The sequence below is a fragment of the Neoarius graeffei genome, chromosome 28 (genome assembly GCF_027579695.1).
Source record: "Neoarius graeffei isolate fNeoGra1 chromosome 28, fNeoGra1.pri, whole genome shotgun sequence".
Classification (NCBI taxonomy): Eukaryota; Metazoa; Chordata; class Actinopteri; order Siluriformes; family Ariidae; genus Neoarius; species Neoarius graeffei.
In genome coordinates, this window is record NC_083596.1 from 48,996,643 (window position 1) to 49,009,533 (window position 12,891).

General features: G+C 39.9%; 1 protein-coding gene across 1 annotated transcript; it reads right to left on the reverse strand.

The window, feature by feature from the left end:
- Nucleotides 1-696: 696 nt before the first annotated feature.
- Nucleotides 697-9,173, reverse strand: tagln2 (transgelin 2). The gene is made up of 5 exons (XM_060913046.1): nucleotides 9,036-9,173; nucleotides 3,962-4,146; nucleotides 2,985-3,156; nucleotides 2,305-2,407; nucleotides 697-1,131 (listed from the first exon to the last, which is right to left on the reverse strand). Exons 2-5 carry the CDS (start codon nucleotides 4,139-4,141, stop codon nucleotides 984-986), a joined length of 603 nt encoding a protein of 200 aa, XP_060769029.1. The 5' UTR covers nucleotides 4,142-4,146; nucleotides 9,036-9,173; the 3' UTR covers nucleotides 697-983.
- Nucleotides 9,174-12,891: the final 3,718 nt, after the last annotated feature.

The window sequence follows — 12,891 nt, forward strand, 5'->3', positions numbered from 1 at the left end:
AAATACTCAAACCACCAACCACCATCTGGCTCAAACCAACACCCAGAAAGAAAGTCACACTTCACTGTGAGATCACAATTTTTCCCATTCTGATGTTTGAACATTGTGAACATTAACTGAAGCTCTTGATTTGTATCTGCGTGATTTGATGCACTGTGCTGCCGTCAAGGGATCGGCTGATTAGAGTACTGTATAAAATAAAAGAGCAGGTGGGTGTATGGATGTTCCTAATAAAGTGGCCGGTTAGCGTATACACACACACACACACACACACATACTTATAAATCCAAATAAAAACAGAATTAGAATAATTATTGCCCTGGAAATAGCAAGATTTATTGATGGTATTAGTCTTGCATGTTGGGTCTAATGGGTTTTCACAGTGGTTTTCTCTGGAAAGCTAAATAAAAGACAAACCCTCTCGCCTCGGTTCTCTTATCCTCTGTCATCATCTATGCAGGTATGTGAAGGGGAGCCAGCAAAAAAACAAAGCAAGATGAAGTGATCGCAGAGGTTCCGCAAGACGGGAGGAAGGAGAGTTTCTTATCTCATCTCTCTCATCCTGGAAATTCCTCATTTCATACGTAACTCTAAACACTACACTCATCCTCATCTGAAAAGAAGAATGTCCAGTGATGCGCAAGACTTCAAATGACTTTAAAGCACAGATTTAAAACAGCAAGGAGATCTGTTCAGTTGAGGTGTACAACGTTTATTTGCAAAATCATCTATTGAAAATCAATATACACTGCACAAAGATGCTGAGATTACGGCTGCATATTAACATGAGGCTAATTTGAGATGAGTTTCTGTTTGCATGGAATGTATCACATGTTCACGTCTTCATGACTGCATTACTGTACGTTTAATATGACGTAAAGTGATAATGCGTGTTTGTCTTTTGGTCCCTGCGACTGTCCACTTTGTTTTCCAATGACTGAGTAGTTATAACTGAGTGCGTGGTAGGTCAGAAATCACGGACTTCAGTTGTTGATGATCTGCCGGGGTCGTCCGTAGCCAGTCATTCCTGCCTGAGATGCTCCTCTGTTGGAGCCCATCTGCAGGCCGATGACGCTCTGACCCTCCTTCATCTGCTCATCCGTGAACTCCCGCTTGTTCTCCTGCGCTTTCCTAAGAAACACACAAACACACGTTCAAACAATCACAAGAGTTCCCAATGAGTCTGTGTCCCGCTACGGACTTTGGTTACCTACTGGGATTACAAAGTGAAAGTTAACCTGCAAGGAAAAGTACATGAAGTGAACATGCTTGTTCTTAGCTTGCTAACAAATGGCACAATTAGTTAGCAAGTTAGCAATCATTATGAATGTAGTGTTTTCCAGACATTAACTGAACAACCAGCGAGCTACAAACACAATTCAAACTCTTATCGTAAGTGATAGTCTACGCAGAACACAATGGCACCATCTTTCTTAAAAAGGAAGACGTGGATGTTGAAATCAAATATCAGAATGTTATCATGGATTTCCAAACATTACAAATTTCCTTCATATTATGCTTTAACTGCAAAAAGTTTTTGAGATGCTTCCACGCTAATAACACTTTTCTTTCTTTAGTTAAACAAACAAACAAACAAACAAACAAAAAAACTTGTTTGCTGACCTCTGATTGGCAGTGTACACACACAAACATCATTACGCATTTATTAATAGGTAAATGCTTTTATCCAAAGCTGTCCAGGTAAACAGTTTAGCATTTAAAGGTTAAAAGTCCTGCTAAATGTGGCAATGTTGAGATTTAAATCAAGGCCTTTGCTTTGCAAAACTTTAACCACTGAGCTTGAGTTTGTATAAATGTGACCTCATGTCATTTACAATCTGTTTTTACCTACGTGATTAATTTGGTTCACGATTCTCTCTCTCTCTCTCTCTCTCTAATGTCTTATTTTTTTTTGAGGACCAGGTGATTGTAAGGACACTTGACACTTCCTGATCATTATGAGGATTTAGACCTTTCGGGTCCTCACAAAAAGCTAAAACACACATACGAGATTAATGTTGCAATTCAGTATAAACTTAAAAAGAGGTCTTAATCTGTGAATCTGTGGTACTGTTCCTTAATTTTGCACAGTGCTGTCCTCTAAAACCGACACAAACGTCTCACACAGCACTGTGTCGCATTCAGGAACTCAAGGACTGATAAGGCTCTGTTTTTCAGGTTTCTATGGAGTTAAAACTTTACCCTTGTGTGAGTGTGTAGGTGTCGATATGTTGTTAAGTTGCCATAGTGATCTCCTTTTTCTGAGTTAAAGTGAAATCAGGAAGAGGAAGTGGTATTACTCACTTATGAAACCACTGAGGGTCACCATGGTAACAGCCGTCGCACTTGGTAACTGCCAAACTTCCCAGTGACATCAGGGTCATTTGAACTGCTGCCAAGTCTTTACCTATAGACACACACACACACACACACACACACACACACACACACACACACAGAGTCACACTCTGTATATGGTAAGTCTCAACATCGTCAACATGTTGTGGGCGTGTTCCAAACCACACCATGTATTCCATCTCGGCCAAATGTGTTCCAAGTACTCACTGTGACAGCAGTGCATTGTGGGACACTGTAGTGGAGTGAATTTGGTGTGTATTGTGACAAAAAAGATAAAAAGCCGATAAATTTGAAGTATTCATTTTATCGAAAACAAATTCGCAAAATTGGAGCAATCTTGATTTCAACTTAGTTTTCTATTCTTCATGATTGATTGAATGAATGAATGATGTGGGTGGGGCTAGGGAGATAAGTAAGCCTCATGATGCTTGCCTCTAACAAGCTAATGATAATCATTTGAGTTCCTTTGCAGATTTCTGGTTTATGCTGTGAGTCCACTGTAACATTTCAAGAAATTCATCAAGGATGAAGTAGAGGAAGGCTCATCGTCCCAGAATATCCCTGGCTCTATGTATATTGGAAGTTTTAAAAAAAATAAAGAAATGGGGAAATGATGGAGGACTCACCCTCCCAGAGGTCCACCGTCTGGAACATGTCGCTTTTGGTGATTCCGTATTTCTCAGCAGCTCCAAGGAACTGTGCGATCAGCTCCATCTGCTTGAAGGCCATGGGGGACTTCTGCACCTTCTTCACTGGTTTTGAGTCCGGACAGAGGCTGTTAATGAGCTCACACAAGACCTGGAGACACGACGGAGGAGGGAGGAAGAATGATGGATGGAGAGAGTGGAGGCAGGAGAGAATTGTTATTATTATTATCTCATCTCATTATCTCTAGCCGCTTTATCCTGTTCTACAGGGTCGCAGGCAAGCTGGAGCCTATCCCAGCTGACTACGGGCGAAAGGCGGGGTACACCCTGGACAAGTCGCCAGGTCATCACAGGGCTGACACATAGACACAGACAACCATTCACACTCACATTCACACCTACGCTCAATTTAGAGTCACCAGTTAACCTAACCTGCATGTCTTTGAACTGTGGGGGAAACCGGAGCACCCGGAGGAAACCCACGCGGACAACATGCAAACTCCGCACAGAAAGGCCCTTGCCAGCCACAGGCCTCGAACCCGGACCTTCTTGCTGTGAGGCGACAGTGCTAACCACTACACCACTGTGCCGCCCTATTATTATTATTATTATTATTAGTGTTTTACTACTGCAAAAAAAGTAGCGATGAAAAAATAGGTGATAAGAAATACTTAAAAAAACATTAAAAATTTTGGATGTTACATTTAAAATACAAATAATCATTAATAAAAAATTTATGATATAATTAATTTTGATGAGGTACATGTCGAAGTGTGTTTTGAATTTGACAACAAAAAATCAACAATAAAATATCAACAAAATAATTTTATTTAAAAAATTATGAAAGTAATATTTTATATCGCATTTAAAAAGTAGGTAAATCAGAAAAAAACATTTTAAACGAATTTAGGTTCATAACTAAAATAGAATGTCATCTCACACACACACACACTTACACATCCATCTTTGAGCCATGTCTGGAAGCCCTGTTTGCCGGGTTCTGGTCTTCCCACCGATGGGCCACACTGAGCCACGATCCACTCAACAAGCCGCTCCTCCAGCTCGGGGTCGTATTTCTTGTCAATCTTACTCTGAACCTCACGGGATAAACCATATGAAGGACCCTTGTTTGCCATCACGCCTGTGAAACACACACACATTCAGGTTGTACTGGTGTTATAAGGACTTAATTCAGGTTATAAAATCAACCCAAATTTAAACTTTGGCAATGAAGTTTGACTTTCATTATTTCTTTAAACATAACCCAGTTGTATAATCAGCAAAATAAATCACATCCACACACAAGTTTGTCTTATTATCCTTATGAGGACCTCCTGCTGATAAACACGCACATTCTGGTTGTATTGTACTTTTGGGGACTTAGTATTTCAGTAGTTCTGTAACAAAAATAACTCTGACCTTCGCCATAACTGTTTATGGAAAGAGCCATTGTTTTGGAACTTTTGGTAATTGTTTAGTTTAACTGTACGTTAACCTTGCTTAGGGAAAACATTGAAAAATTGTTTATTTAAAATAAATCAACACAAGGCTGTGAAAACGAGTCAAAAGGGAGCCTGAGAGACTGTCCTTTACGTGTAGCTGCCTCAGTAATGGCATGTATTCCCCTGTGAGAATGTCACAAGTGCTTGAACACACACACACACACACACACACACACTTGTAGTTCTGTCATTGTGGGGACACTCATTGACATAATACATTCCCTAGACCCTGACTCTAAAGTTAACCATCAGAACTAAATACCAAACTTCACCCCTTACCTTAACCCCACCCTTTACCCAAACCGTAACCTAAACCTCATTCTAACCTGCACCCTAAAACTAAGTTAACCCTCAAACAGCCCTTTGAAGAAGTGAGGACCAGGAAAAATGTCCTCACTTCCCAAAAATTTCCTAATTCAGTTGCTAAAATTTTTTTTCCGGTCCTCAATATGTAGCAAGTACAAGTACACACACACACACACACAAAGAAAGATCAGTTTGTGATTACAGAGTGTGGGCCAATTCTGTGGGTGTGTCCTGTTTGCTTGGTCAAGCGCGAGGCCTCAACTGGGACAGCACACACACACGCAGTCACAAAACTTCTTGTTGTCACAGTTCATTTATTCTCGAATACCTCTCTAAAATGTTACGCAACCTCAGCTGAATATTTTATAACTTCAGTACAACACACAACTCGAGCAGGACTTCCAGCTCAAGCTTCTAAACAAAAACACACAAAGAGCAAAATGCAATGTTCTCACCTTTTTGCATGTCATTTCATTTCCTTTTTTTTTTTAGTTTTTTTGTTGGTTTTACAGTCCATAGTTTGATAGTTGCAGTAGCAGTGATGTGACACAATTCATATATAAATGAAGGCGACATGTACAGCATTCCCGGGTCCCCAGAAGGCACTACCTGAAAGTAAGTGCATGTGTGTGTGTGTGTGCGTGCTTGATGGATATTACTATAAATGCCCCACAATCATCGGAATATGGGAACGTCAGTACTTATAATAATAATAATAATATGTTCAATTTATATAGTGCCTTTACTTGTATGGTATTAGGTTGGGCCTCATAAGGAAAATTGGTTTAATTAAATGGATGGTCCTCATAAGGATAAGGATATATATATATATATATATATATATATATATATATATATATATATATATATATATACTACTGAGGACTCAGTGTCCCCACAAGGTCAAAATGGTCAGATTTTACTATCCTTGTGGGGACATTTGAATGGTGCCCATAAGGAAAGTGGTGTTGTTGTTGTTTTAACAAACATAAAAAAAAAAATAAAAGGGCCAAAAAGTTTCCTTTTCAGTATGGAGGTTAAGGGTAGGGTTAGGTTCAGGTGCACACATGGCATTAATTAACTGCATTAATAATTATGTCAGTGGAAGGTCCTCAGAAGGATAGTAATTGTGTGTGTGTGTGTGTGTGTGTGTGTGTGTGTACTTTCACAGAATTTAGGCCATGACTTCATCAGCTTTCATACCTCGTGTTTAATAATTAAATGCGATCAAGTAACTACATATCATTTGGGATGAAATATGGGTGTGGCTTCTCACACAACACTTCTGTATGCATAGTCGAACGTTCAGCTGACACTGTCATCTCAAGAACGTTGTAAATAAACACTTATAGACTAAAAATTCACAAGACAGTCAACTCCACAAACCAGACAACAACAAGACACACCTTTAAATCAACAGGAGGACACACCAATAACCACTTCCTGCCTCCAGCTAACAATGTGAGAACTGTGATTCTGAAACACGGCCACATCCTTGAGCGAATAGTCACACCTCTTTTCTCAAACATGCAGCTCTGAGACACGTGTGGAAAACGTCTTCACATCTGGTCCGCGTTAGGTTTGCATTCGAGTGAGTCGTGAGCGTGATGAATCAATCGCTGCAGAATTAAAATTGCTGAAGTGAGTCATCACGAGAAAACGATTTGTTCAAATGAAATTTGTCGGCCATGTTTCTTCAGAATTGTGATTAGCAAGGGGGTTATTGCTTCAATCTGACAAAGTGCACTGTTCTAGGAGGTCAAAAAAATAATGGAGGACCCTTGTTCGCTATCACATCCACCACACCCACACACACATATTCAGGTTGTACTGCATTATAAGGACCTCAGGCATGTCATAAAATCGACCCAAAATATGACTAAATTCACCTGTTTGGGTAAATTTGTATAATTTCTTTCAAGATAATTTCTCTCTCTCTCTCTCTCTCTCTCTCACACACACACACACACACACATCTTTACGATATCTTTATGAGGACCTTCCATTGACATCACGATGGTCCAGTGGATGGTGTGACAAAGTGTTGTCACCACTACAAAGTTGATTGTTTTCATATAACAGCACACCCTGAAGTTCATCTTCGACCTCGACAATTTGCCAACAATTACGCTAATGAATGTAAAGTTATGATTGCATCTAATGTTGTGACATTGTTACGTTATAGCAGCGACAAACAACCGTTTCCTCATCATCTCATTTTTTTCTTTCGAGTTAATAAGACAAAAAAGTGCCATTACTGAGAATGTAGCTACAAGGTAAAAACCACTAACAAAGTCATCAATTGTTCAGGCTAATGTTAAGTTTGTGATTTTGACATGTAGTTTGTACAATGCTAAACTTATGACTTGTTATTCACATTAGTATCGCATCTCTAACGGATATCGAAAGGAGCAAACTTCACAAATCAATCATGATGAATGTCTGATTGTCGCTGGTGTGACTTGACATGACATCATTCTACCTGAGAACATTTGTTGTTGCAACGGTATATTCCAGCTGGTCCTGCCTGTGCTTGTGGAAGAAATGTGGTGTGTGTGTGTGTGTGTGTGTGTGTGTGTGTGTGTTAGAAAAAAGGAAAGGGAATGAGAGAATGATGTTGCAATATCCTTTTGCTGGGTCGGTCCCATCCTGTAATAGAGCCAGTGTGTGTGTGTGTGTGTGTGTGTGCAGTCATTTCACATCATGCATTTATTTTATTATTTGTGCAGCCTCATTAGGTGTTCTCACACACACACACACACACACACACACACACACACACACACACAGAACTGTTACACAGTTTTCAGATAAGCCTCTGCTTGTTATTGAGGATGTTGAAATAAAAAGTATCTGTGAATGTTTTGGTGGGTCAGACATATCTCACACACACACACACACACACACACACACACACACACACACACACACACACCAAACGCTTTAGTGCATCTCATTTTAAATCATAAAACTGTCACCGAAGAGACAGACAAAGAGATAGATAGATAGATAGATAGATAGATAGATAGATAGATAGATAGATAGATAGATAGATAGATAGATAGATAGATAGACTACCGTTCAAAAGTTTGGGGTCACCCAGACAATTTTGTGTTTTCCATGAAAAGTCACACTTTTATTTACCACCATAAGTTGTAAAATGAATAGAAAATATAGTCAAGACATTTTTCTGGCCATTTTGAGCATTTAATCGACCCCACAAATGTGATGCTCCAGAAACTCAATCTGCTCAAAGGAAGGTCAGTTTTATAGCTTCTCTAAAGAGCTCAACTGTTTTCAGCTGTGCTAACATGATTGTACAAGGGTTTTCTAATCATCCATTAGCCTTCTGAGGCAATGAGCAAACACATTGTACCATTAGAACACTGGAGTGAGAGTTGCTGGAAATGGGCCTCTATACACCTATGGAGATATTGCACCAAAAACCAGACATTTGCAGCTAGAATAGTCATTTACCACATTAGCAATGTATAGAGTGGATTTCTGATTAGTTTAAAGTGATCTTCATTGAAAAGAACAGTGCTTTTCTTTCAAAAATAAGGACATTTCAAAGTGACCCCAAACTTTTGAATGGAAGTGTAGATAGATAGATAGATAGATAGATAGATAGATAGATAGATAGATAGATAGATAGATAGATAGATAGATAGATAGATAGAAAAAGAGTGCAAAAGAAAGAAAGAGTGAAGGAGATATGTGATATAGGAGAAATCGAGAATGAGAAATTGAAAGATTGAGAAAGAAATTGATAGAATGGTAGTAACACAGAGAGCGAGACTGAGTGTGTGCGAGAGAGAGAGAGAGAGAGAGGAATCTTGTTCTCGTGACATGTCAACTCCCAATAAAACTCTATGCATGAAGCCCCACACACACACACACACACACACACGGTGCATTCTTTTGCTTGTTAGCACGTGTGTGTGTGTGTGTGAGAGAGAGAGAGAGAGAGAGAGAGAGAAACTGCAAGAGTCTATTCAGTCTAACGGTGTCTCTTGTTCATCCCTCTTTCACTGAAGCGTAATTTGAGATTCGAGCTTTAATCCTGATCCTGAACTTAATCCTGAGATCAGGTTTAATCCTCACACACACTTCTTCATCAGTCCAAACTTCAGACAGGGAATAACAACACACACACACACACACACACACACACACACACACACACACATACACAAGGTAACAACATGAACATTATACTCACTGTGTAAGTGGAAAAAAGTTCCTGATGCACAGGCGGGTGCCTCCTCAGCGAGTGTGTGAGTGTGTGTGTGTGTGTGTCAGAGCTGTCTACTTCCTCTTATTGAGAACTCAAAGTCCACTCAGTGAGGTGGGAGTGTTGGGAGGAATGAGTTCAACACACACACACACATACACACACAGGAGGGAGGAGAGAGAAAACAACTATATGACCTTTTATGGTTCTGGTTCCATCCCTCTCTTGCTCTTTCCCCCTCTCTCTCTCTCTCTCTCTCTCTCTCTGTACCCCTCCTTTTTCCTTTCTTTTTTTTCAGATGAAGAGGAGGGAAGGGAGTGCGCCGTCATGGGTCTGAGGCAGACAGATTCTCTGAATGCCTCCTCCACCCCTCTGCCTAGAAGAAGAGATGGAGATGAGAGAGAGAGAGAGAGAGAGGTGTGTGTGTGTGGGGGGGGTATTTTGGGTGGGGTCAGGGCTTCAGTACTGTAATTACAGAGAAAACATTAATAAGAGACCAGGAGTGAAGATGAAGAACTGAGCGAACATAAGCAAAAAAAAAAGGGGGGGGGTTATCTTTCCTGTATTCAATCAACAATGATGGGTAGAACCTTAGATTTGAGGATTGCAGTCATGTTTAAAACAGAAAATGTAGAAAAGTAATAACGGAAAATAAAGGAAAAGTAGAAAATGGACTTATATCATGAAAGACAAGTCAAGACAACAAGAACGATTCAGAAAAGGAAAAGAGGTCACACTGACGATAAACGTGTGCCTCGTTCGCTGACCTTCTCGAACCGTCAACACCTTTCTTTCTTCCTAATCTCTCATGCTAGCAAGCATGATAATCAAATAACTATACAATGCTAATCACTATCACTTCACTATTGCGTTCCAAGCTAACATGAAGAATATTAAGTGTTGAGAGACTCTCACGAGTTTAGATGAATCCTTGAAGCCGTCTGTTGTTGAAAAGTCTTTATATCATTATATGAGGGATATGATGATAGAGAAACGTAGTGATGTTTGAAAATGTTGTGAGTTGGAAGTAGATTTTTCTTTACAAATGTAGGAGCTAGAAGCGTCACGTGTTAAGTATAAAAAAATAATAGTAATTGTAGTTTGTGTGTGTGTTCGCTGAGTTAGCTGCACAACTGGCTTTGACAATAAGTGTTGAGAGAAAAAAACAAGAGGAAGGAAGGAAGGAAGAAAGAAAAACATCTCGTGTTTGAAAACTGTTCTTAAAATGATCCGTGACACAAACCTGTGCACCACCGACGTCACACAAATGGCCATTTGCTCTAAACAACAGGAATGCCCTCATACTTGATAATAAATCAAATACTGTGGGTTTTTTTATATTAAATAATAGTGAATATGAATTCACACTATTTTGTTACATGTCTTTTCAAACGTCATTGAAATGACATCATTATTTCTGAGCAATTTTGGATGAATCACTTTCTCCTCGAACTTGATCAGACAGGAAGACAGACAAAGAGAGAGAGAGAGAGATGAGGAAACTGGTTGGGAGATATAGACAGAGACGGGAGAGGAAGTGAGAGTGGAAAGATGGAGAGACAGATGAGAAAGAGACAGAAGAAGAAGAGAAATGGGGAAAGATGTCAAGAAGAGAACAGGGACAGACAGAGAGAGATAAGGACACAGACAGAGAATCAGAGCGCAAATGACGCAGAGATGTTACAGAAAGCTAAAAACAGATGTGATCGCTCACACACACACACACACACACACACACACACACACACACACACACACACACACACACACACACACACCACTCCTATCAACACCAGATGTCTTTGGGTCTCGTCCTAACATGCACTGTGATGTCATGAACTAGCTACACAAACTCATTGCCTTATTGTCTGACACACACATATTTCACCATCATCTTCATCGTCATCATCGTAAAAACCAGCATCATCAAGTCCACCACAGTGGCTCACTCTTTAACTATTTTCTGACATGCTAGTCATTTTGTCTAATCATCCCAAAGGTGCTACATCTTCTAAAGTTTATGCAAAGGGCAAAGGTACTGCAACAGAAAGGGAAAAAAACACAAGACAAACCAGCATCTCTCTCACATATGTTGTGAAATTAGTCATAAAAGCCAGAGTAGATACAACATTACACTTAGCATAGAACGCTAAGCATGGTTTCAAAGGTTCGGCCATTTTGAAAAATGACATAATATAGGATTTTGAGCTTGCTTCGAAGAGCAAGGTAGAATGGAAACAGACCATAAATGTAAAGAATATCAACATTTCCCTCAGATCTGGAGGTCAAAAAAGTCAGAGTCAGTCCCATATACGTTTTTCGTACGTACGTTGGGGAGTGCCTGTTAGAGAGTACACTCTGTCTGGGCCATCGGCATGGTGGCCAGTTCCTTTCCTCTCCAGCTTTAACTTCCCCAGTGTTTCCACCAGGTCCCCATTCACTGCTGGGTGGACAGGAGGCGAGCCCCAGATCACTGTCCGAGGCAAGGCTCAAATCGGGGACCGTTCGCTTAATGGTCTAGCGCTCTAACCACTTGGCCACTTCGCCTCGATCTGGAGGTAAAATATCAATAAAAGAGAAACTAGAAGGGCACTCGGTAGAATCCATACCTCGGCCAAGCCACATACACATAATATCAACATCACAATCAAATCACTTGAACCGAGGATAATACTAAAGCTGTCGACCAAATTTCATCCAAATCCAGCCATGACTTTTTGAGTTACATTGGGAACAGACAACAAAAATATTGGATCCACATCAGGCTTGTAGTACTCAAGTTCAGGACTCGGACTCGAGTCTGACTCGTGCCCTAATTTTAAGGGCTCATGACTTGACTTGGACTTGAGCACTGATGACTTGGACTTGGACTCGTGCATTAACTGCATTCGGACTCGAAAATTGGAGACGAGGACTCAGATTTTTCTCTTTATTTTTGTAATATGCCATAATAATTTGGTATAACATATTTATATTTATATCTACATTAATTTTTATTCTATTTTTGTGCAAGAGAATGCACATTCACCTGTTCATACGTCATGTTCAGGAACAAACTAACGTTAACGGCGCTAAAATGCCTGGAGAGACGACCCTAGGATTGTCTGCTTTGCTTATACAGACTTCTCGTGCAGTGGGAAAAAATGCACTGCTATGTGTTCCGTATGTAGAAGAACTATTGAGGAGATGACGGGGACAACCTCGAACTGCAATCGTCATTTGGCAAGACTCCACCCAGAAAAGGAAGTGACAAGCTATTTTCATTACTCTGTTGATAGTGGGGCTTGCTTGCTAAGCGATGAACTAGCTAGTATTAACCCTCTCTCATGTTATTTGCCCTGTTGGTAGTGGGGCTTGTGTCGGACTCAACTCGGATCAATAGTGGACTCAACTTGGAATTTTCTTTAATGACTTGGACTCAAGGTTTCATGACTCGACTACAACACTGATCCACATACATATCCGGATTTGCATCAAAATCTAATCAGTTGTTCCTTGGCCCATGGTTCACCTTTTCTCCAAATTTCATCAAAATCCATTCACTACTTTTTGAGTTATGTTGGGAACAGGAAAATAAACAAACAAAAACAAACAAAGGTGAAAACAGCAACAACAACAACAACAATGAAAAATGATAATCAGCCTCTTAGAGATTCCGCCATATTGAAAATGGGCAAATATGAGCAAGAAGCAATGGAAATACACCATAAATATGTTGTGAAACCAGACAAAACCATTAAAAATATAAACATTTTCCTCATATATCTTGGTAAATTACTTGAACTAAGACCCCTTGGACTAAAATCAGATCGTAATTCCACTTTGCTTAGCATATCTAACGTCC